This window comes from Micromesistius poutassou, assembly GCF_964030765.1.
Source record: "Micromesistius poutassou genome assembly, chromosome: 24".
In the NCBI taxonomy this organism is placed as follows: domain Eukaryota; kingdom Metazoa; phylum Chordata; class Actinopteri; order Gadiformes; family Gadidae; genus Micromesistius; species Micromesistius poutassou.
In genome coordinates, this window is record NC_140294.1 from 68,304 (window position 1) to 94,498 (window position 26,195).

Sequence of the window (26,195 nt, forward strand, 5' to 3'; positions counted from 1 at the left end):
CCGACCAGCCGGAGCCCGTCAGTCTAACACAAGGGGGTTCCTTGGCGATCGGGTTCCAGAGCTCGTTCCCCGGCTAGACCGCCCAGAGGGGTCTGCCGTCCTGCACCAGGACCGACCGGGGGGGGGGGGGGGGGGGGGGGTCACAATCCAGCCGCCCAACCACGGAGCCCGCTGGCAGGCAGGAACAGACGCGGTCAAACCGATGTGCATGGTGAAAACATGACATGACACGTGACGCGAGGACCGCCGCGGGGGGGGTTCCACACGGCTGCGGCCACAACCCTCTGTTGTCCCTTCAAATGAAAAGTAAAGAAAATAAAGGCTATCCATGAGGCAACAACGGTTGTTAAGGCGCTACGATGGCTGTGCTTAGTGTCCGGGATGACGACTGCAAACTGGGGGAGGACCAGCAGGGGTGGGGGGGTGGTGGTGGGGGGGGAGGGGGTTGGGGGTCAGAGGTCACTCTGGGGAGTCTTCGGGCTCAGACTTGATGGTCTTCTTGTCTGCGTTGCTCAGAACCCGCTGTTGCAGGCTTCCGTTTTCTGTGAGAGAACGACAAGAGAGGAAGAGGTGGTTGGGAGAGGTCAGGAGGTGGGTCAGAGGTCAGGAGGTGGGTCAGAGGTCAGGAGGTGGGTCAGAGGTCAGGAGATGGGTCCTATGTTGAGTTGAACCGATACTGGTACCAGTATCGGAAGGAGTGGTTCCCTGGTTCTACTGTTCTCCTGAGCTAAGGAGTGGTTCCCTGGTTCTACCGTTCTCCTGAGATGAGGAGTGGTTCCCTGGTTCTACCGTTCTCCTGAGATGAGGAGTGGTTCCCTGGTTCTACCGTTCTCCTGAGCTAAGGAGTGGTTCCCTGGTTCTACCGTTCTCCTGAGCTAAGGAGTGGTTCCCTGGTTCTACCGTTCTCCTGAGCTAAGGAGTGGTTCCCTGGTTCTACCGTTCTCCTGAGCTAAGGAGTGGTTCCCTGGTTCTACCGTTCTCCTGAGCTAAGGAGTGGTTCCCCGGTTCCCCAGGGTTCTACCCACCTGCAGCGGGAGCGTGGCTGTCCTCTGTGTTGTGGTTCTGGTGGTTGTTGTTGTTGTTGTTGTGGTTGTTGTGATGACGCTTCAGCTCATTGGCTAGCTGCTTGCCCAATGGGATGTCCCCTTCCTGCATGTTCTGGCTGACCACCCTGAGGTTGATTGGCCGCTCGTCTGAAAAGAACAAACAACCACAAGACTTAACCTCCAGAGCTGGGTCCTGAAGTAACTCAACCCCCCAACACTGAAACTCAACCCTCCAACGTGGTCCTAGAGAAACTCTCTAGGAACGACAGGTAGAGAGAGACAGACAGAGAGAGAGACAGGCAGAGAGAGACAGGCAGAGAGAGAGACAGACAGAGAGAGAGACAGGCAGAGAGAATGAGGCAGAGAGAGAGACAGGCAGAGAGAGAGTGGTAGATAGAGAGACGTGTAGAGTTAGGGACAGACAGGCAGAGAGAGAGACAGGTAGAGAGAGAGACCTCGCCCCAGAGGACTGGCTGGAGGTAAACAAGTGTGGGCGGGATAATTACAGGTGCATTCTGGGAACAGAGATATAATGAGCTGTCAGGAGTGGGCGAGTGAGAGAAAGAGAGGGTGGGTTAGGGAGAGAGAGAGAGAGAGAGAGAGAGAGAGAGAGAGAGAGAGAGAGAGAGAAAGAGAAAGAGGTGTGGGTGGGTGAGAGAGAGAGACTATAAGGTTGAGAGAGAGGTAGGGGGAGACAGAGAAAGAGAGAGAGAGGTGGGCGAGAGGGAGAGAAAGAGAAGACAGGGGTGGGCAAGAGAAAAAAAGAGAGAGGGAGAATGGTGGGCGAGAGAGAGTGACAGCTGTGGGCAGGAGATAGAGAGAGAGAGAGAGAGAGGGGTGGGCGAGAGGAGAGACACAGAGAGAGTGTCGGGCGAGGGAGGGAGCTGCTGGATGGACGGGGAGGTGAGAGGGGTTAAAGGTCACGGCGGTACCTAAGCTCTCGCGGCCGTTGTCGGCGGCGGCGTTGCCGTTGGTAACGTGGGCGTCGCTGAGGTACTTGAGGGCGGAGGGAGGAATCCTCCAATCCAGAGCCTGCAGTCGCTCCTGCACCGCCGCGTCCTGCAGGATCTCCATCTGACGGGCCAGCAGCCGCTCCAGCTGGACCTGATACACAGACAGACACATGTTAATATAGACATTGATACCTATTAATATAGACACAGACACATGTTAATATAGACATTGATACCTATTAATATAGACACGGACCCATGTTAACACAGACACAGACACATGTTATAGACATTGATACATATTAATATAGACACGGACACATGTTAATATAGACATTGATACATATTAATATAGACACGGACACATGTTAACACAGACACAGACACATGTTTACATAGACATTGATACATATTAATATAGACACGGACACATGTTAATATAGACATTGATACATATTAATATAGACACGGACACATGTTAATATAGACACGGACACATGTTAGGACAGTTTAAAGTGGAATGGGTGTGGCACACTTGTGAACAGTTAGAGAAAATGACCAATCACCTGCAAGTTCCGTCCCACAGTCTCCTCCCCTTTGGACTTGGCGGAGGCCAGCTGTTCGCGCAGCATCTCCTGCCTCATGTGGATGGCCTGCAGCGCCTCCTGCAGGTCAAACAGGTTCTCCTGCCAGACACACACATGGATGGCTATCAGGCTACAAGGCTACATTAGCCTACCAGGCTAAGGCTACATTAACCCTCCAGGCTAAGGCTAACCAGCTACAGTAGCTCACCAGGCTAAGGCTGACAGGCTATAGTAGCTCTCCAGGCTAAGGCTATCAGGCTGCAGTGGCACACCAGGCTACGGCTACATTAGCCCTCCAAGCAAAGGCTATCAGGCAGCAGTAGCCCACCAGGCTACGGCTAACAGGCTAACAGGGGCTTCTCTGTAGCTGGAATCCCACTTAAGTTTTCAAGTGTCCTGGGCTGAGAGGGTTTGGCCGACCCCGGGGCAGCACTCTCACTGGGGCTGGGTCCCAACTCCCAGCCTGGGGCTCCGGCCTTCAATACACACAGAACTACCACAGAGCCCCTTAACACACCTTAGAGACCACACTGAACTACCAGAGAGCCCCTTAACACACCTTAGAGACCACACTGAACTACCACAGAACCCCTTAACACACCTTAGAGACCACACTGAACTACCAGAGAGCCCCTTAACACACCTTAGAGACCACACTGAACTACCAGAGAACCCCTTAACACACCTTAGAGACCACACTGAACTACCAGAGAGCCCCTTAACACACCTTAGAGACCACACTGAACTACCAGAGAAACACTTAAACACACCTTAGAGACCACACAGAACTACCACAGAACCCCTTAACACACCTTAGAGACCACACTGAACTACCAGAGAACCCCTTAACACACCTTAGAGACCACACTGAACTACCACAGAACCCCTTAACACACCTTAGAGACCACACTGAACTACCAGAGAACCCCTTAACACACCTTAGAGACCACACTGAACTACCACAGAACCCCTTAACACACCTTAGAGACCACACTGAACTACCACAGAACCCCTTAACACACCTTAGAGACCACACTGAACTACCACAGAACCCCTTAACACACCTTAGAGACCACACTGAACTACCACAGAACCCCTTAACACACCTTAGAGACCACACTGAACTACCAGAGAAACACAAAACACACACTTTTAGAACCATCTTGAGTGAAGTCATGAATGAGAGGGGAAGGGTGCGAGAGAGTAATGTAGAGAGTGAGACAGAGAGTCTGGAAGTGAGAGAGTGAGGTAGTGAGTGAGAGAGTACTGTAGTGAGTTGGGAAGAGAGAGAGTGAGGTAGTGAGTGAGAGAGTGAGGTCATGATATAATGAGGTAGTGGGATCTAGAGGTAGTGAGGGAGTGAGAGATGGAGGGAGTGGGGTTGTGAGAGAGCGAGGGACTGAGAGAGTGAGGTTGTGAGAGAGTGAGGTAGTGATGGAGTGGGGTTGTGAGAGAGTGAGGGAGCGAGAGAGTGAGGGAGTGAGGTTGTGAGGGTGAATGATCTCACCTCTGTTTTGATCCGTTTGGGGGACGGCTCCTCTCTGTCTCCACAGCGCGACCTGAACCACAAGACAACCAGCAGGTTAGGGATACACACATAGTTATTGAGTGGTAGTTAGTTATTTAGTGAGTGGTAGTTAGTTAGTTAGTGAGTGATAGTTAGTTATTTAGTGAGTGGTAGTTAGTTAGTTAGTGAGCGGTAGTTATATCTTACTTGCTGGTGCGGAAGGTGTCTAGTTAGTTCATGAGTGGTAGTTAGTTAGTGACTGGTAGTTAGGTCTTACTTGCTGGTGAGGAAGGTGTATCTAGTTAGTTCATGAGTGGTAGTTAGTTAGTGACTGGTAGTTAGGTCTTACTTGCTGGTGCGGAAGGTGTCTAGTTAGTTAATGAGTGGTAGTCAGTTAGTGACAGGTAGTTAGGTCTTACTTGCTGGTGCGGTAGGTGTACTTGTAGGTGACCTCCCTGGAGATCTGCCGAGCCAATCCGAAGAGCTCGTCTCGACGCGTGAGCAGGGCGGCGTCCCGCATGCACAGCTGGGCGGCGGCCTCATTCACCGTCAGCTGCAGCAGGACGGGGAGGGGTGAGGCACGGAGGGGTGAGGCACGGAGGGGTGAGGCACGGAGGGTGTGTGTTGTGTGAGGTAGCGAGGTAGTTAGCATGTGAGTGAGACGGTAGGTGAGTCACTGAGTTAGTGAGGTGGTTGGAATGAGAGTGAGACAGCGGGTCAGTGAGGTAGTTAGTGTGAGAGTGAGGCGTACCTCGTGCAGGGTGGGCTGCAGGCCGTAATGGGTGAGTTAGTGAGGTTGTTTAGTGAGAGAGTGAGGTAGTTGGTGAGAGTGAGGCGTAACTCGTTGCAGGGTGAGCTGCTGGCCGTAACGGGTGAGCTAGTGAGGTCGTTTAGTGAGAGAGTGAGGTGGCGGGTGAGAGCGAGGCGTACCTCGTGCAGGGTGAGCTGCTTGCCGTCCCTCCTCTTGGAGTCGAAGCGGCCGTAGATGGCGCTGTACTTGCGGATCTCGTCCTCGCGGCGCGGCTCCTCCTCGCCCATGTCCAGGATGTGGCCCACCATCTTGGCCAGCTTCTTGTTGCTCTTCAGCTGCTCCCGCACCTCGGCCGGCTCGCTGCGCGGCAGCCCCGGCGCCATGCGCTCCACGCACTCCAGCACCGACTGCACGGCGGCCGGGTCCAGCGCCTCCAGGCCGTCCCGCGGCGAGGAGGGCGAGCCCAGCTCCGACGGCGACAGGCTCTGCTCGCTGTCGTTGCTGTGGCCCGACCAGAAGCGCGCCTCGCCGGCCCCCGCCGGCGGCGGCGGGGACCCGCTCCCCGCCTTGTCCCGCCCCGCCTCCGGGCGCCCCGGGTCGGAGGCGGCGCCGGCGCCGGCCGGGCCCTTGGGCGTCTTGCCGCCCCCCGCCGTGGCGGCGCCGGCGCCGGCGCCACTCCCCGGCGAGCCCTCGGGCAGCTTGTAGACGGGGATGCTGCAGACGGGCAGCGAGGCCAGTGGCTGGTTGAATAGCGCCGGGTTGGTCACCCAGTCCCGCAGCGCCTTCTGCAGCCGCCGCACGTGCAGCGGCTTGCTGGCCATGCCCACCAGCGCCATGATCTCCAGGAACTCCTCCTCGCCGGCCTCGCACAGCTGCTGCACGTCGTCGCCGCCCTGCTGGATGAAGGCGTCGTAGTACAGCAGCAGGTTGGAGCGCTGCAGGATCCGGTAGAGCTGCAGCTCGCCCAGGGTCCGCGGCAGCACCGCTGCCATGCTGGGGGGGGGAGAGAGAGAGAGAGAGAGAGAGAGCATGAGAGAGGGCATGAGAGAGAGAGAGAGAGAGAGAGAGAGAGCATGAGAGAGAGAGAGAGCATGAGGGCATGAGAGAGAGAGAGAGAGGGAGAGAGAGAGTGAGAGAGAGAGAGCATGAGCATGAGAGAGAGCATGAGAGAGAGAGAGAGAGAGAGAGAGAGAGAGAGAGAGAGAGAGAGAGAGAAGGCACAGGAGAGCATGAGACCTCTTTCTCCTCCCTGAATCTCGCTCCTCTCCTCTCTCCAAAGAGAGATGGGGATAGGGGAGAGAGACAGAGAGAGGAGAGGGAGAGAGAAAGAGCATGAGACCTCGCTCCCCACTCTCCCCTCTCGCTCCCCCCTCTCAATCTCTCTCATCTCTCCCTCTCTCCTCTCTCTCCACCCTCTCATGCCCCGCCCACTCAACATCCCATGATGCACTCTGGTGTACAAACCCTATACACAGGAGTGAGAGAGACAGAGAGACAAAGAGAGAGACAACGAGAGAGACAGAGAGAGAGAGAGAGAGAGAGAGAGAGAGACAGAGACAGAGAGAGAGAGGAGTGGCTGACATGCCTCTGTCCTCCTCTGCTACATGAGTGGGAGGTGGGCTAGCCTCGCTCTCCCTGCTCTCCCCTGCCTCGCACGCCCTGCTCTGGCCTGTCTCAAACGACCACACACAAACACGCACAGACATGCATGCTCACAAACACGCACACGCACACACCCACGCACACACACACACGCACGCACGCACACTCACACAAACGCATGTTACATTGGACCAGTATACCATGAGCAGTGCCAGGGTGTAGAGGTCAAAGGTTCTATCTGGTCCTTTATAACCCGTCTCTGTACTGTCTAACCCCTAGCTGCTCCTTAATGACCTGTCTCTGTACTGTCTAACCCCTAGCTGCTCCTTAATGACCTGTCTCTGTACTGTCTAACCCCTAGCTGCTCCTTAATGACCTGTCTCTGTACTGTCTAACCCCTAGCTGCTCCTTAATGACCTGTCTCTGTACTGTCTAACCCCTAGCTGCTCCTTAATGACCTGTTTCTACTGTCTAACCCCTACCTGCTCCTTAATGACCTGTTTCTACTGTCTAACCCCTATCTGCTCCTGAGTGACCTCTCTTTGTACTGTCTAACCCCTAGCTGCTCCTTAAGGACCTGTCTCTGTACTGTCTAACCCCGACCTGCTCCTTAATGACCTGTCTCTGTACTGTCTAACCCCTACCTGCTCCTTAATAACCCGTCTCTGTACTGTCTAACCCCTACCTGCTCCTTAATGACCTGTCTCTGTACTGTCTAACCCCTACCTGCTCCTTAATGATCTGTCTCTGTACCGTCTAACCCCTACCTGCTCCTTAATGACCCTACAACACTATATTATTACAATAATACAACACTAGAATAACACAGTACTAAAATACTACAGTACTACAACATTAAATACTAAAATACTACAACACTACAGTACTACAATACTACAGTACTACAACACTAAAATACTACAATACTACAACACTAAAATACTACAACACTACAGTACTACAATACTAAAATACTACAACACTACAATACAGCGCTCCTCTCTTAGAACGTTAGAATGTGTATGATCAGGTTATATATAATGTGTGTGTATGCATACATATATTTATATATACATATATATATAAATGTATATAAATATGTATATAAATGTGTATAAATAATATATATTAATGTATATATATAGAGGTTATAGGTTATTATTACCTGTAGGAACAGCTGCTACCTGTCCGAACGTCACCGGCTCACCGACAACCGGACCACCGGTTCACCGACCACCGGACCACCGGTTCACCGACCACCGGACCAGCGGCTCACCGACCACCGGACCACCGGTTCACCGACCACCGGACCAGCGGCTCACCGACCACCGGACCAGCGGCTCACCGACCGACCAACGGACCAACGGACCAGCGGACCGACCACCGTACCACCGGGCCACCGGACCACGGGTACCCACCGACCGTACCACCGGACACCGGACCTATCACCGGACCACCGCACCACGGGACCGACCACCGGTTCACCGACCGTACCACCGTACGCCGTCACACCGGGAGCCCACCGTACCTCCAGCCGCTCGCGCTCAGATGAACCGTCCGGAGCGCCTTGTGCTCGCGCCTCGCGTGCTGCTAGAAACTTTAATGAACGAGTCGCCGACTCGACTGCAGTCGAGCGCGTGTGTGTGCGCTCCGTGTGCACGCCTGCGTGTACGTGCGGGTGCATGTGTGTGTGTGTGTGTGTGTGTGTGTGTGTGTGTGTGTGTGTGTGTGTGTGTGTGTGTGTGTGTGTGTGTGTGTGTGTGTGTGTGTGTGTGTGTGAGTGTGTGTGTGTCACCGGGATATTCCGCGGTTGCTACAGCGCTTCACGCCCACGCTCCCGCGTGACGCAAATCCGCGCGTGGGCGGACAGGGCGTGGGAGGCTTTCTGCTCCTCGCGCCCTGCTCGGCTGGGAGCGCGAGGAGCCTCGACGCCCGCGCAGGGGGGGAGGGGGGAGGGGGAGAGGAATAAAAACAAGTTTTAATGAGCTGAGATCCACGGAGAGTTTCCTCTCGACGAAGACGTGAACTAAAGTAACAATAACTCGAGCTCTTCCGGTTTCACCCCTAGGCAGGTGACGCGTCCGGAAGTGATCCACCCCCCCCAAAAAACACCTCACCACTCCTCCACCAATCTTTCTCCCCCAATCTTTCACGAGAGAGAGGGGTGAGGAGAGAGAGAGAGAGAGAGAGAGAGAGAGAGAGAGAGAGTGAGAGAGGGAGAGAGAAATAGAGAGAGAGGTGGAGAGAGGGGGGAGGTGAGAAGGAGAGAGAGAGACAGAGGGAGGTGAGAAGGAGAGAGAAAAGAGAGAGAGATGAGAAGGAGGGAGAGAGAGAGATGAGAAGGAGAGATAGAGAGAGAGAGAGATGAGAAGGAGGGAGGGAGAGAGATGAGAAGGAGAGAGAGAGACAGAGAGGGAGGTGAGAAGGAGAGAGAGAGACAGAGGGAGGTAAGAAGGAGAGAGAGATGAGAAGGAGAGAGAGAGGGAGGTGAGAAGGAGAGAGAGAGGAGTGGTCTCTAGATGAATGTTGGAGTGTGGGTGTAGTCTCCCCCCTCTCACCAGGTCACTGAGGACCTCAGTGAGAACATGCTGGCAGGTCACACCTTGCTGTCGACTGTTACATCTAACGTACAGAAAAACATATCATATATATAACATGTCATATATACTACTTGTCATGTATACAACATGTCATACATAAAACATGTCATATATACTGTATAACATATCATATATATATATAACATATATATAACATGTCATATATACTGTATAACATATCATATATATAACATGTGTGTGTAGTGTGTGTTTGTATTGTGTGTGTATTGTGTGTCTGTGTGTGTGGTCTGACCCACCTGGTCTAGCCTCCACAGTCTCTAGATACTAGAGACTCTAGTATTATTATACTATTACTACTTATATAACTACTCTTAGATAGTACTATTTGTACTATTAGTACTATATTACTACTACAAGATTGTGCTATTAGTACTTATGTTACTACTGCTAGATAATACTAGTAGATAGTAAGGGCTCTCTCTCTCTCTCTCTCTCTCTCTCTCTCTCTCTCTCTCTCTCTCTCTCTCTCTCTCTCTCTCTCTCTCTCTCTCTCTCTCTCTCTCTCTCCCTCCCTCCCTCCCCCTCCAGGAGCACATTTCAATGACACGCCCACGCCTGTAACCCCTCCCTCCTGGCCTCTCCTCTCTACCTCCCCACCCTGTCCCCTCTCCCACCCTCTTTCCCTCCCTCTCTCCCCTCTCTCCCTCTCCCTCCCTCCTCTCTCTCCCCTCTCTCCCTCCCTCCCTCCTCTCTTCCTCTCTCTCTCCCTCACCTCTCTCCCCTCTCTCCCTCCCTCTCTCCCTCTCCACTCTCTCCCCTCCCTCCCTCCCCTCTCTCCCTAAAATATGATATAAATATATATATATATATATATATATATATTAAATATAAACATATTAAATATGATATATAAATAAATAAAAATATATAATAATGTAATAATATAAGTATGTGATCATACCCAGAGCCGGCTGGGTCGATGTATATTCAATGTAAACGTGAAGCCGTATATTCGTGTCAACTCAGGCCTGGTGTCACAGAGGAGGAGCTGTTAGGACCAGAGGGAAGGGACGGACAGACCTACTCTCCTCTCTCCTCCTCTCCTCTCCTCCTCTCCTCTCCCGACCTCTCTCCTCCTCTCCTCTTCTCTTCTCCTCCTCTTCTCCTCCTCTCCTCTTCTCTTCTCCTCTATTCTCTCCTCCTCTTCCTTCCTTGCTCCTCCTCGCCTCCCATCGCCTCTCCTCCTCTCCTCTCCTCTTCCCTCCTTGCTCCTCCTCTTCCCTTCTCCTCTTCCCTTCTTGCTCCTCCTCTCCCCTCCCCTCCTGCTCCTCTCCCCTCTCTGAAGGTGTGTGTCCCACCAATTACTGCGCATGAGTGAACACACCTTAGTGTGTGTGTGTGTGTGTGTGTGTGTGTTGGCAGCCCCGTCCACAGTGGGAGGATGTGAGGGTTTGGCGGCAGATGCGCGTGCGTGTGTGTGCGTGGGCGTGGTGCGTGCGTGTGTGTGTGTGGGCAGTGAGTGTGTGTGTGTGTGTGTGTGCGCCGCTGTGCGTGCGCGTGCGTGTGTGCGTGGGCGTGGTGTGTGCGTGTGTGTGTGGGCGTTCAGGGCAGATATGTGTGTGGGAGGGGGAGCGTAGGCGGTGTGAAACTTTACAGAAGAGACCAAGAGGACACACACACACACACACACACACACACACACACCATACAAAGACACACACACACACACACAGACCCACACACCATACAAAGACACACACACACACACACACACACACACACCATACAAAGACACACACACACACACACACACACACACACAGGCACACGCACACACCATACAAAGACACACACACACACACACACACACACACACACACATAAAAACACACACACAAACACTCTATACAAAGAGAGAGAGAGAGACACACACACACACACACACACACACAAAGAGACAAACACACACACGCACACACGTACATACGTAAACACACACACACATGCACACACCATACACACAAACTCACAATAGGATCACAGCTGATCAGATATTGATCTTATTGGTTCAATCTCCCAGGTGTTTGATTATGCAGAGAGGGGAGTACTCCCTGCATAATTAGTTAAAGTAATTACCCAGAAGACCCTGCTGGAACTATGCTGCTGCACCACACACACACACACACACACACACACACACACAGTCACCCACAACCACATGCATACGCACACACAGCCACCCACACACACACACATGCTGATGTTGGATTCCACCCACACATATTTTTACACTCTGATGAGTTGTGTGTTTATAACTGTATCTGTGTGTGTTGTACCAGTGTATCTTTACCATGATACACCCCTCTGCCCTAGCATGATGCTAACGCACCTGGTACCCCTCTGCCCTAGCATGGTGCTAACACACCTGGTACCTCTCTGTCCTTACTGTTAGCCTGATGCTAACACACCTGGTACCTCTGTCCTCCTTACTGTTAGCCTGATGCTAACACACCTGGTACCTCTCTGTCCTAGCCTGATGCTAACACACCTGGTACCTCTCTGTCCTTACTGTTAGCCTGATGCTAACACACCTGGTACCTCTCTGTCCTAGCATGATGCTAACACACCTGGTACCTCTCTGTCCTTACTGTTAGCCTGATGCTAACACACCTGGTACCTCTCTGTCCTAGCCTGATGCTAACACACCTGGTACCTCTCTGTCCTAGCCTGATGCTAACACACCTGGTACCTCTCTGTCCTAGCATGATGCTAACACACCTGGTACCTCTCTGTCCTTACTGTTAGCCTGATGCTAACACACCTGGTACCTCTCTGTCCTAGCCTGATGCTAACACACCTGGTACCTCTCTGTCCTCCTTACTGTTAGCCTGATGCTAACACACCTGGTACCTCTCTGCCCTAGCATGATGCTAACATGCCTGGTACCTCTCTGTCCTTCTTACTGTTAGCCTGATGCTAACACAACTGGTACATAACAGGCTAACCCACTATATATATAACTATAGTGGGGTGAGTACTAGTACAGTATATATAACTATAGTGGGGTGAGTTAGTACTAGTACAGTATAACTAGTGGGGTGAGTACTAGTACTAGAACAGTATATATATAACTAGTGGGGTTAGTACTAGTACAGTATTTATAACTATAGTGGGTGAGTACTAGTACAGTATATATATAACTAGTGGCGAGAGTACTAGTACAGTATATATAACTATAGTGGGGTGAGTACTAGTACAGTATTTATAACTATTGTGGGGTGAATACTAGTACAGTATATATAACTATAGTGTGTTCCTCAGCCTCCTCTCCTCCCACACATGGATCACGGAATAGCACTTCATGACCTCAATACACACACACACACACACACACTTCAACCAGTGCAACACTGCCACCTAGCGGTGAGATGGCGACATGAAACCGGTGAGTGAAGACTTTAATTGAGGCACTTTGGGAATGCGCTGTGCGGCCATGTTCTTCCAGACCCTAAACGTTACAGCTCTAAAGAACCTGACTGAGGAACCTTAGCAGGCTGAGGCTACTCCAGGTTCTGAGTAGGCTCCATAAACACGACCTCACAAGGACCCCCCACAGATAGACCTTAGATCGTAGCATCAGAACAATAACAATAACAGCAACAGCCCTCGTCTTCATCAGCTTCAGAAACAGGAAGGATTAATTTGGTCAGCAGGAAATGACATAAACTTCCTACGAGTGGAGAAAGTCTCTTTTTAATCAGGCGAAGGTACAGGTTAGAGGAGACAGAGGATAAAGGTCCTCACAGGTCAGAGGATAAAGGTCCTCACAGGTCAGAGGAGACAGAGGATAAAGGTCCTCACAGGTCAGAGGAGACAGAGGATAAAGGTCCTCACAGGTCAGAGGAGACAGAGGATAAAGGTCCTCACAGGTCAGAGGATAAAGGTCCTCACAGGTCAGAGGATAAAGGTCCTCACAGGTCAGAGGATAAAGGTCCTCACAGGTCAGAGGATAAAGGTCCTCACAGGTCAGAGGAGACAGGTCCTCACAGAGCTGTTCTTGGTTGTCATGGATACGTCATCACCTTGGTACCCTGAGCCGATCAATACATTATTAATACTAGAATCACAGTCCATGCACTGTGAGACCGGCCACGCCTTGCTGAGGGTCACCAGGAGAAGGGGCGTGGTCACCAGGAGAAGGGGCGTGGTCACCAGGAGAAGGGGCGTGGTCACCAGGAGCAGGGGCGTGGTCACCAGGAGAAGGGGCGTGGTCACCAGGAGCAGGGGCGTGGTCACCAGGAGAAGGGGCGTGGTCACCAGGAGAAGGGGCGTGGTCACCAGGAGAAGGGGCGTGGTCACCAGGAGAAGGGGCGTGGTCACCAGGAGCAGGGGCGTGGTCACCAGGAGAAGGGGCGTGGTCACCAGGAGAAGGGGCGTGGTCACCAGGAGAAGGGGCGTGGTCACCAGGAGCAGGGGCGTGGTCATTCGAGGAAGTTATAGATTGAAGAGGCGGGGTTGTCGGTTGAATGGGTGTGGCCTTCAGATGAAGGGGCGGGGCCTGTGTGTGAATGGGCAGGGTCTTGAGGTGAAGGGGCGTGGCCTGTATTTGACGGGGCGGGGTCTTCAGGTGGAGAGGCGGGGCCAGTGTGTGATGGGGCGGGGCCAGTGTGTGAAGGGGCGGGGCCATCGGTTGGTGGGACAGGGCGTTCTGCAGGAGGGTCCGATGGGGGAGGGTCCGAGGTGGGAGGGTCCGAGGGGGGAGGGTCCGAGGTGGGAGGGTCCGAGGGGGGAGGGTCCACAGCCTTCGGGGGAGCAGGGGGGGTGTCAGGCTGGCTCCCGCTACAGACGACCACAGCCTGGTAGTCCGGTGACGGGCCATCGCTACACACCTGGGGACCAGGAGAACAGACACGTGATTGGCTAGGAGAGTCGACCGATCCGACGCAGACAAACACAACATGAGACGGCAGGGCAGTGCACACACACACACACACACACACACACACAAACAGACCCTCACACACACACACACACACACGCAGACACACACAAAAATGGACACACACACACACACATGCACACGGACACACACACACGCAGACATGCACACAAACGGACACACATGCACATGCACAAACACAGCGACACACCACACACACAGATGTGAGGGAGTGTGTCCGCATGCAGGGAGCGACACCGCATGCAGGGGGGCGACACCCAGCGGGCTCACCTCTCTTCACAGGGCGGCCGGTGACCCACAGCCAATAGGAGGGCAGAAGGAGGCCGAGGTTAGTGGAGCAACAGAGACAACAGTCACAGCCGCTGGGTTAGTGGGAGTGGCTCTACTCGAGCGCTACAGGAAGTCCTTATATGGACCAGAGGCCGTTGGGCCAAAACAAAGACGCCCTTCTGACAGTGATAAGGCTGAGCAGGTGCAGCACCTGGCTTGGTGATGCTACCTAGCATGGTGATGCTACCTAGCTTGGTGATGCTACATAGCTAGCCTACAAACCTGTACCCAGCCCCTTCTCCCAACCCCCTGTAGCCCCTCCCCCTGTACCTGTAGGGGCGTGGTCTCGAGGCCCCCCGGGTCCTGCCCCTCCTCCCCCCCTGTAGCCCCTCCCCCTGTACCGGTTCCCCCCCTGTAGCCCCTCCCCCTGTACCTGTAGGGGCGTGGTCTCGCCCCCCCCCCCCCCCCCCCCCCCCCCGGGTCCTGCCCCTCCTCCCCCCTGTAGCCCCTCCTCCTCCTCCCCTGTAGCCCCTCCCCCTGTACCTGTAGGGGCGTGGTCTCGCGGCCCCCCGGGTCCAGCCCCATCAGCTGGTGGACCTGCAGCAGGGCGAACACCACGTTGATCCAGGGGCCCCCCGACAGCACCCAGGCCGGCCGGCATACGTCCTCCTGCTGCTCCTGGTACTTGGTCTTCCTCACGGGCAGGACCATGGCCTTGAGGGAGGAGGAGGAGGAGGAAGAGGAGGAGCTCTGGACCAGGTCGATGGTCGCTATGGGAACCGGGCTGGACGGGACCGGGATGTTCTCCTTCAGCATCTTGTCATCTGGGAGAGGAGGAGCAGAGAGGAGTGGCAGAGAGGAGGAGGAGCAGGAGGAGCAGAGAGGAGGAGGAGCAGAGAGGAGCAGAGAGGAGGAGGAGCAGAGAGGAGGAGCAGGAGGAGCAGTGAGGACAAGCAGAGAGGAGGAGGAGCAGAGAGGAGGAGGAGGAGCAGCAGAGAGGAGGTGCAGGAGGAGCAGGAGCAGAGAGGAGGAGGAGCCGAGAGGAGGAGGAGATTTCATGATCTCTGTTTCAGGGCACATGAACACAACAATACGTAGGAGAGAGGAGTGCAGGCTGGGGGAGGAGAGTGGAGGAGGAGGAGGAGAGTAAAGGAGAGGAGGAGGAGGAGGAGGAGGAGGAGGAGGAGGAGGAGGAGAGTAAAGGAGAGGAGGAGGAGGAGGAGAGTGGAGGATGTGAGGTTCTCCTACCGTGCTCCTCCTCTCTGGTCAGACACTGGATGAAGGCGAAGATGAGGAGGATGACCAGGGAGGCCATCCCTATCCCCCTGAAGGTCTCTGCAGCGCCTACACACACACACACACACACACACACACACACACACACACACACACACACACACACACACACACACACACACACACACACACACACACACACACACACACACACACACACACACACACACACACACGTAAAGTTACAATGACAGCACTGTCTCACCCCTAACCCTCTGATCCCCTGACCCTCTAACCTCTTAACCCTGACCTCTAACCCTCTAACCCCGTGACCCTCTAACCCCTGACCTCTAACCTCTAACCCCCTGACCCTCTAACCTCTTAACCCTGACCTCTAACCCTCTAACCCCCTGACCCTCTAACCCCTGACCTCTAACCCTAACCCTCTAACCCTAACCCCTGACCTCTAACCCCTGACCTCTAACCCTAACCCCTGAACTCTAACCCTCTAACTCCTAACCCTCTAACCCCTGACCCCTGACCCTTGACCCTACAGTGGTGCTCTGCGGGGTCTCCGTACCGAAGTAGTTGACGAGCAGCCCGCCCACCATGGCCCCACAGCCGCGGCCCAGCCCCAGGTGCAGCCCCTGCAGGATGCCCTGCGCGGAGGTCCGCAGCGCCGGGGGCACGGCCGCGCTCAGGAAGGAGATACAGGCCGCCCACACCGAGGCGTGGGTCACCCCTACAGCCAGGGAGAACCACACACACACACACACACACACACACACACACACACACACACACACACACAGAGAACCACAGGCACAGACACACACACACACACACACACACACACACACAGGGTCAACAACATTACAGAACATATGAAGTCCATCTGTGGAGAAATACCCCGGTCCTAGGACCTAGATCAGGAGACGGTCTAGACCACGACCCAGCAGTCCGTCCAGACTGAGGAGACCGGTCTAGACCACGACCCAGCAGTCCGTCCAGACTGAGGAGACCGGTCTAGACCACGACCCAGCAGTCAGTCCAGACTGAGCACGGCGCCACCGTCAGCCCCGCCCCGCCTCAGAGCCCCGCCCAGATGGAGGAGACCTCCCAGGGTGCCGTCTCCATGGTAACCCAGGGTGCAGCAGGCGGTGGTTGTTGATACAGGGAGTGTCTGCCGGCACACGCTGTGTCCGGCATCCGCCATCGTAACAAACACCCTGGACACGCCCGGGGACACCTAACCCTTCACTAACACCTAACCCTTCACTAACACCTAACCCTTCACTAACACCTAACCCTAACCCTTCACTAACACCTAACCCTAACCCTTCACTAACACCTAACCCCAACTAACACCTAACCCCATCTAACTCCTAACCCTAACCCTTCATTAACTCCTAACACTAAGCCCAACTAACTCCTAACACTAAGCCTTAACCAAGACCTAGCCCCAACTAACCCTTCACTGAGACCTAACCCCAACTAACTCATAACCCTAACCCTTGATTAAACCCTTCACTAACCCTTAACTAACATTAACCCCTAGCCCCTTACCCTTGATTAATCCCTAACCATTCAATTACACTGACCTAGCCCCTAAACCCTAACTTACCCCTAGCCCTAACCCTTAACTAACCCTTAACCCCCGCTGCCCCCTCCCTAACCCTAACTAGCCCTCCCCCTGCCCCCTCCCTAACCCTCCCTAACCCTAACTAGCCCTCCCCCTGCCCCGTCCCGCTGTGGTTCTGCTCCTCACCCTGCAGCACCTCCATGGGCAGCACGATCCAGGCGTTCTCCAGGTAGGAGATGTAGAGGTAGCGGGCCGTGTTGCAGGCCAGGCCGATGTACAGGACCCTGGAACACAGCACTGGTTAGCTCCCACGGGTCACTGATACCAGTTCACTGGTTAGCTCCCAGTGGGTCATGTGATACCAGATCACTGGTCACCTACCAGTGGTCATGTGATACACTATCACTGGTCATGCAAATGAGCAGTCTAGTGTCGACGAGTATAGTCTGTACACACACTACTGCACACACTATAATGTATACAAAGATCTACACACAACTAATGTACACACTTACACTGTAAACACAGTACGACACACTATGACCTACACAGTACAAACATTACTACCAACTACAACTCAGACAGTTAGCCCACAGTAGGGCTATCTCTGTTAGCTCTGCTACTCTGCTCTCGGTTAGCTCTACTGTGGGCTATCTCTGTTAGCTCTGTTAGCCCACAGTAGAGCTATCTCTGTTAGCTCTAGTGTGGGCTATCTGTTAGCTCCATTAGCTCTAGTGTGGGCTATCTATGTTAGCTCTATGAGCTCTACTGTGGGCTACCTCTGTTAGCTCCATTAGCTCTACTGTGGGCTACCTCTGTTAGCTCTATGAGCTCTAGTGTGGGCTACCTCTGTTAGCTCCATTAGCTCTACTGTGGGCTACCTCTGTTAGCTCCATTAGCTCTACTGTGGGCTACCTCTGTTAGCTCCATTAGCTCTAGTGTGGGCTATCTCTATTAGCTCCATTAGCTCTAGTGTGGGCTATCTCTGTTAGCTCCATTAGCTCTACTGTGGGCTATCTCTGTTAGCTCCATTAGCTCTATTGTGGGCTATCTCTGTTAGCTCCATTAGCTCTACTGTGGGCTACCTCTGTTAGCTCCATTAGCTCTACTGTGGGCTACCTCTGTTAGCTCCGTTAGCTCTACTGTGGGCTACCTCTGTTAGCTCCGTTAGCTCTACTGTGGGCTACCTCTGTTAGCTCCGTTAGCTCTACTGTGGGCTACCTCTGTTAGCTCCGTTAGCTCTACTGTGGGCTACCTCTGTTAGCTCCGTTAGCTCTACTGTGGGCTACCTCTGTTAGCTCCGTTAGCTCTACTGTGGGCTACCTCTGTTAGCTCCATTAGCTCTACTGTGGGCTATCTCTGTTAGCTCCATTAGCTCTACTGTGGGCTACCTCTGTTAGCTCCGTTAGCTCTACTGTGGGCTACCTCTGTTAGCTCCGTTAGCTCTACTGTGGGCTACCTCTGTTAGCTCCATTAGCTCTAGTGTGGGCTACCTCTGTTAGCTCCATTAGCTCTACTGTGGGCTATCTCCCACCACCGTTAGCGGTCGCAGCGGTCGCGGCGGCCCACCTGATGTGTCCCACCAGCTCGATGAACTTGTGGCTGGTGAAGTAGGCGGCCAGCTCCGACACGTGGCTGAGCACCGAGCACACGCCGAACAGCGTGGTGGTCCCCTTCAGGTCCTCCAGGTGCCAGTAGAGGAAGGTGAACACGAAGCCGTAGCCGAAGCCCATGAACCAGGCCACGAACAGCACCGAGCTGTAGCGCACGCTGCACAGCAGCCGCAGCAGGTCGCTGTAGTGGAACTCCGTCTGCTGCTCCACCCCCGCCCCGCCGGGCCCCGCCCCCTTCTTCTCCTCCGCCGCCGCCGCCGTGACCTCCTCGGGCGGCGCCGCCGCCGCCGCCGCCACCCCCCCCGGCTCGAAGTAGAACTGCGTGGCCACGACGAAGGCGAGGCCCATCAGCACGCCGAAGGCGATGAAGGCGATCTGGTAGTTGTGCAGCCGGAAGTCGGGCACCACGCAGCCCAGGCCGTCCAGCACCACCGTCAGGTGGGTGTGGTCGATCCAGATGCCCACCAGCAGCATGGCCACGCCCCAGCCCAGGGAGCCCCACATGCGCTGCAGGCCGTAGCGGTCGCGGGCCTGGCCCAGGTTCTGCAGGGTCACCGTGTCCACGATGGTGATGGCCGGCGCGCTGAAGAACTCCCCGAAGATCACCACCAGCAGGATGATCAGGAAGATCCGCTCCACCTGCTCCTGGTCGTAGATGATCTGGGGCGGGGGCCCGGGGGGCTGGGGGGTGGTGGTGGTGGTGGTGACGGAGGAGGAGGAGGTGGCGGCGGTGGTGGTGGTGCTGGTGTTCAGGGTGCTGAGCTCCGTGCCGTTGTCTGACGTGGCGTTCCGGTCCGGGCTCCGCAGGACCCTCCGTCGCCCGGGGAACACGGCCAGGTGGGCCAGGTGGGCCAGGTGGTCCGGGTTGTACGAGTCCGAGTTTCGCCGCCGCCTGCTGCCGATGCTGCTGTTGCCCCCCGGCAACGAGGCGTTGCCGGGGCCGACGGGGGTGACGGGGGTGACGGGGGCGATGGGGGTGCTGAGGCAGCTCATCTTGGCGGGCGTGACGAAGCCGATGCCGGCGTTGAAGACCAGCCAGCAGAAGACCGAGAACAGCAGCACGGCCTTGCCCTTGTGGAAGCGGTCCGCCACCACGCCCCAGAAGGGGGCGCTGCAGAACTCGATGAAGTAGCGCACGCCCACCAGCAGCCCGCTGCGGCCGGCCGACATGCCCAGCTGCTTGTAGTACACGGCCAGCAGGGGGTGCAGCGAGCCGTAGGCGGCGTAGAAGAAGAAGTAGAAGACCTTGGAGACCAGCAGCTTCCTGTTGAGGCGGAGGCACATCCTGTCGCAGCAGCTCATGGAGGGGGAGGGGGAGAGGGCGGGGTCGGGGGCGGGGTCCTGGTCCCGGGCCGCGCCTTCCGGGGGGCTCCCTGGGGCCCGGGGGTCCGGCGGCGGCGCGTCGTCGAAGGACTCGGCCAACACGTGCTTCCTCTTCTGCTCCTCCTCATCCTCAGTCAGGATGGCCACTTTGTCGTCCGCCGGCATATCTGGAGACACCAGAGGGTCAGTCTACAGGGAGGGGCCCCCGTCCTGGAGCTCTCAACATCTAGTCTACAGGGAGGGGCCCCCGTCCTGGAGGTCTCAACATCTAGACTACAGGGAGGGGCCCCCGTCCTGGAGGCCTCAACATCTAGTCTACAGGGAGGGACCCCAAGAGCCGTTGCTAAGCTTTTGGAGGCCCTACGCGCATATTATTGACGGGGGGGGGGGGGGGATTTATAATGTAATAATTATCAACCTTAATTTTGGGGGCCCCCCCCAGGTACTTGGGGGCCCCCCAGGTACTTGGGGCCCTACGTGCTCTGCGTACTCTGCGTATGAGGAGCGCCAGCGCTGGGGACCCCCTCCTGGAGGTCTCAACATCTAGACTACAGGGAGGGACCCCCTCCTGGTCTACAGACCCCCTCCTGGTCTACAGGGGAGGGACCTGGTCTACAGGGAACCCCTCCTGGTCTACAGGGACCCCCTAGAGCTAGGTGCTGCTCCCTTACTAGTCTCTAAACGTATAACTCTGGGTCTGGTTATGACCACGTATCACCTGTATAATAACCTGTGATATATAACCTAGTGTGACGTATTAGCTGATGTATAACCTGTGATGTATCACCGAGGCCGGTGGAAACGTCGCCACGTAGTGTGGTAAAGTTGGTTTTATATTGGACGTTGGATATTCAACACATTCGGAAAATCTATTTAGCACTGGCGTCGATGGACGCATTTGTGTCAAACCAACTTTGATGTGTTAATACAAGGCCTGCCTATATAACACAAAGCTTCTTTTGTCCAAAAAAAACATATTTTGATTTTATACCATTTTTATGTTGATAAATGCTTTAAATCTATTATGCGGCTTCACTTTTTGACTTACCCATGTCAAAACACATAGGGTTAACTCAGCTCACTGCCCTACACATAACACAAAGCTTCTTTTCTCCAAAAAAACATCCTTTGATTTCACACAATTTTTAAATGTTAAATGCTATAAATCTATTATGCCGCTTGGCCTTTTGACCTACCCACTTCAAAATACATCTGATGAACCCATCTAACTGCCCCACACATAACACAAAGCTTATTTTTTTCCAAAAACACACATTTTGATTTTATACCATTTTTTTATTGTTAAAAAAGGCTATGAATCTATTATGCAGCTTGGCCTTTTCACCTACCCATATCAAAACACATCTGGTGAACTCAGCTAACTGCCCCACACATGACACAAAGCTTATTTTTTCCAAAAACCCACCCTTTGATTTTATAAAAAAGATGTAATGTTAAAAAAGGCTATGAATCTATTATGCGGCTTGGCCTTTTCACCTACCTATATCAAAACACATCTGGTGAACTCATCTAACTGCCACACACATAACACAAAGCTTATTTTTTCAAAAAACCCACCCTTTGATTTTATAAAAAAAATGTATTTATTAAAAAAGGCTATGAAGCTATTATGCGGCTTGGCCTTTTCACCTACCTATATCAAAACTCATCTGGTGAACTCAGCTAACTGCCCCACACATAACACAAAGCTTATTTTTTCCAAAAACCCACCCTTTGATTTTATACAATTCTTTTTTAATTAAAAAAGGCTATGAATCTATTATGCGGCTTGGCCTTTTCACCTACCTATATCAAAACACATCTGGTGAACTCATCTAACTGCCACACACATAACACAAAGCTTATTTTTTCAAAAAACCCACCCTTTGATTTTATAAAAAAAATGTATTTATTAAAAAAGGCTATGAAGCTATTATGCGGCTTGGCCTTTTCACCTACCTATATCAAAACTCATCTGGTGAACTCAGCTAACTGCCCCACACATAACACAAAGCTTATTTTTTCCAAAAACCCACCCTTTGATTTTATACAATTCTTTTTTAATTAAAAAAGGCTATGAATCTATTATGCGGCTTGGCCTTTTCACCTACCTATATCAAAACACATCTGGTGAACTCATCTAACTGCCACACACATAACACAAAGCTTCTTTTTTCAAAAAACCCACCCTTTGATTTTATACCATTTTTTTATTTATTAAAAAAGACTATGAATCTATTATGCGGGTTGGCCTTTTCACCTACCTATATCAAAACTCATCTGGTGAACTCAGCTAACTTCCCCACACATAACACAAAGCTTCTTTTTTCCAAAAACCCACCCTTTGATTTTATACAATTTTTTTTTTATTAAAAAAGGCTATGAATCTATTATGCGGCTTGGCCTTTTCACCTACCTATATCAAAACACATCTGGTGAACTCATCTAACTGCCACACACATAACACAAAGCTTCTTTTTTCAAAAAACCCACCCTTTGATTTTATAAAAAAAAAATATTTCTTAAAAAAGGCTATGAAGCTATTATGCGGCTTGGCCTTTTCACCTACCTATATCAAAACTCATCTGGTGAACTCAGCTAACTTCCCCACACATAACACAAAGCTTCTTTTTTCCAAAAACCCACCCTTTGATTTTATACAATTTTTTTTTTATTAAAAAAGGCTATGAATCTATTATGCGGCTTGGCCTTTTCACCTACCTATATCAAAACACATCTGGTGAACTCATCTAACTGCCACACACATAACACAAAGCTTCTTTTTTCAAAAAACCCACCCTTTGATTTTATAAAAAAAAAATATTTATTAAAAAAGGCTATGAAGCTATTATGCGGCTTGGCCTTTTCACCTACCTATATCAAAACTCATCTGGTGAACTCAGCTAACTTCCCCACACATAACACAAAGCTTCTTTTTTCCAAAAACCCACCCTTTGATTTTATACAAATTTTTTTTTATTAAAAAAGGCTATGAATCTATTATGTGGCTTGGCCTTTTCACCTACCTATATCAAAACACATCTGGTGAACTCATCTAACTGCCACACACATAACACAAAGCTTCTTTTTTCAAAAAACCCACCCTTTGATTTTATGCAATTTTTTTATTTATTAAAAAAGGCTATGAATCTATGCGGCTTGGCCTTTTCACCTACCTATATCAAAACTCATCTCGTGAACTCAGCTAACTGCCCCACACATAACACAAAGCTTCTTTTTTCCAAAAACCCACCCTTTGATTTTATACAATTTTTTTAATGTTAAAAAAGGCTATGAATCTATAATGCGGCTGGGCCTTTTCACCTACCCACTTCAAAATACTTCTGATGAACCCAGCTAACTTCCCCACACATAACACAAAGCTTCTTTTTTCCAAAAACCCACCCTTTGATTTTATACAAAAAGAAAAAATTATTAAAAAAGGCTATGAATCTATTATGCGGCTTGGCCTTTTCACCTACCCATATCAAAACACATCTGATGAACACAGCTAACTGCCCCACACATAACACAAAGCTTATTTTTTCCAAAAACCCAGCTTTTGATTTTATAAATATATTTTTATGTTAAAAAAGGCTATGAATCTATTATGCGGCTTGGCCTTTTCACCTACCTATATCAAAACTCATCTGGTGAACTCAGCTAACTGCCCCACACATAACACAAAGCTTTTTTTTTTCCAAAAACCCACCCTTTGATTTTATACAATTTTTTTTTTTTTAAATGGTATAAAATCAAAGGGTGGGTTTTTGGAAAAAAAGAAGCTTTGTGTTATGTGTGGGGAAGTTAGCTGGGTTCATCAGAAGTATTTTGAAGTGGGTAGGTGAAAAGGCCCAGCCGCATAATAGATTCAAAGCCTTTTTTAACATTAAAAAAATGGTATAAAATCAAAGGGTGGGTTTTTGGAAAAAAATAAGCTTTGTGTTATGTGTGGGGCAGTTAGCTGAGTTCACCAGATGAGTTTTGATATAGGTAGGTGAAAAGGCCAAGCCGCATAATAGATTCATAGCCTTTTTTAATAAAAAAAAATTTGTATAAAATCAAAGGGTGGGTTTTTGGAAAAAAATAAGCTTTGTGTTATGTGTGGGGTAGTTAGCTGGGTTCACCCTATGTGTTTTGATATGGGTAAGTCAAAAAGTGAAGCCGCATAATAGATTTAAAGCATTTATCAACATAAAAATGGTATAAAATCAAAATATGTTTTGTTTTTTTTACAAAAGAAGCTTTGTGTTATATAGGCAGGCCTTGTATTAACACATCAAACTTGGTTTGACACAAATGCGTCCATCGAAGCCAGTGCTAAATAGATTTTTCGAATGTGTCGAATATCCAACGTCCAATATAAAACCAACTTTACCACGCTTCGCCACGTCCCGAACGAGAAACCGGGACGCACTTTAACACACAGCGCTGATTCATCCATGACGACCAATTATTTAACGATTAATGACTAATTATCAGCAGCGCGCGAGACTCAGACGAGCAGCTGCTGTCCTATGCGGAAGTAGGCACTGTTGTTCGTTTATCCCCTAAAACCGATGAGAGAAAAATATCGAGAATATCGCACATCAAAGTACTGTTGTACTTACACATGATATTATCATCATCATTATTATTATTATTATGAAGTTATAAAACATTAGGTCGGCGGTGCACCTGCGCGTATTATCGCTGTGCAGGACCGTCCTCCGCTCCCCTGGAGATTCCCAGGACGGGTCCCGGGTCCCAGGACGGGTCCAGGGAGGGGTCCCGGGAACTATAGGGTCCTGGGGACGGGTCCCAGCAGGGGGGTCTCACCTGGTCAGCTCACTGCTCCCCTCTCTCTTTAGACATGACCAGCAGAACTTGTTCCGCCGGTTTCAGAGTGTGTCGGCTACTACACACCGAGTATCCAGAACTAGACAAGAGTATCCAGTACTACAACGAGCATCCAGCAGTACCTCACGGAGTATCCAGAACTACACGGAATATCCTATATTATTATTATTAGTATGCTACACACACACTACTCTGCTACACATCACATCCGAGTCGCGGCTCGAGCCTCGTCCACCTGCTCGCGAGACGCTCGGGGATGGGCGCGGCGGCGTGACGTCACCGGCCGTGACGTGGCCAATCGGGAACCAGGAAAGCAGTGTATGTAAACATCAGGAGACGTCACTTTTATTTCTAACAATAATAATAATATTTATCTGTAGGACTCGGTTCACAAAGAGATTAACGGAGAAGTCATTCATGAACATTCTAATTAGCACCCAACACACACACACACACACACACACACACACACACACACACACACACACACACACACACACACACACACACACACACACACAACTTGGGCAGATAGCGATGGCTCAATCACAATGTCCTACAGTATACGCTAGCAGACAGAGAAAAGTCTGTGTGTGTGTGTGTGTGTGTGTGTGTGTGTGTGTGTGTGTCTCTCTCTCTCTCTCTCTCTCTCTCTCTCTCTCTCTCTCTCTCTCTCTCTCTCTCTCTCTCTCTCTCTCTCTCTCCATCCCTCAGGACTGGCAGTGGCGAGTACACCAGCTGTCTGTCAGTGACAATGAATCAGCAGGCCCCGCCCCCTTTCTGCTTCCTCAACACTACACAACGGACACAACACTGACCCTAGCGGACACAACACTGACCCTAGTGGACACAACACTGACCCTAGTGGACACAACAGTGAACCCTAGTGGACACAACACTGACCCTAGTGGACACAACAGTGACCCTAGCGGACACAACACTGACCATAGTGGACACAACAGTGAACCCTAGTGGACACAACACCGACCCTAGTGGACACAACACTGACCCTAGTGGACACAACAGTGAATCCTAGTGGACACAACACTGACCCTAGTGGACACAACACTGACCCTAGTGGACACAACAGTGACTCCTAGTGGACACAACACTGACCCTAGTGGACACAACAGTGAATCTTGTGGACGGTGGTAGCGCTAGTAGTCAAAGGAACCACAGTTCCTCCAAACGACCAGCAGAGGACGCCATCCCCATTCATATCAGCTATGGGTCACCCGCATCTAACACACACACACACACACACACACACACACACACACACACACACACACACACACACACACACACACACACACACACACACACACACACACACACACACACACACACACACTCAAACTCCAA

General features: G+C 51.8%; 1 protein-coding gene across 1 annotated transcript; it reads right to left on the bottom strand.

Annotated features, from left to right (window-relative positions):
• Positions 1-440: 440 nt before the first annotated feature.
• LOC311369701 (major facilitator superfamily domain-containing protein 6-A-like) lies at positions 441-25,051 on the bottom strand. Its single transcript, XM_084487919.1, has 14 exons — positions 24,810-25,051; positions 18,625-20,158; positions 17,242-17,339; positions 16,054-16,215; positions 15,486-15,581; positions 14,781-15,061; positions 13,490-13,896; positions 5,024-5,837; positions 4,513-4,646; positions 4,094-4,145; positions 2,566-2,685; positions 1,979-2,150; positions 1,026-1,193; positions 441-542 (listed from the first exon to the last, which is right to left on the bottom strand). The coding sequence occupies exons 2-14, from the start codon at positions 20,154-20,156 to the stop codon at positions 460-462; spliced, it is 4,119 nt and encodes a 1,372-aa protein (XP_084344045.1). The 5' UTR covers positions 20,157-20,158; positions 24,810-25,051; the 3' UTR covers positions 441-459.
• Between the last annotated feature and the right edge of the window lie 1,144 nt (positions 25,052-26,195).

What these genes read in the sequence shown, in the direction of transcription:
- LOC311369701 (XM_084487919.1), bottom strand. Translation starts at nt 20,156, where the DNA reads ATGCCGGCGGACGACAAAGTGGCCATCCTGACTGAGGATGAGGAGGAG. An exon ending in GCTGCTCGTCAACTACTTCG is followed by an intron (nt 15,582 to 16,053) that starts GTACGGAGACCC and finishes GTGTGTGTGTAG; the next exon opens with GCGCTGCAGAGACCTTCAGG. An exon ending in CCAAACGGATCAAAACAGAG is followed by an intron (nt 2,686 to 4,093) that starts GTGAGATCATTC and finishes TGTGTCTGGCAG; the next exon opens with GAGAACCTGTTTGACCTGCA.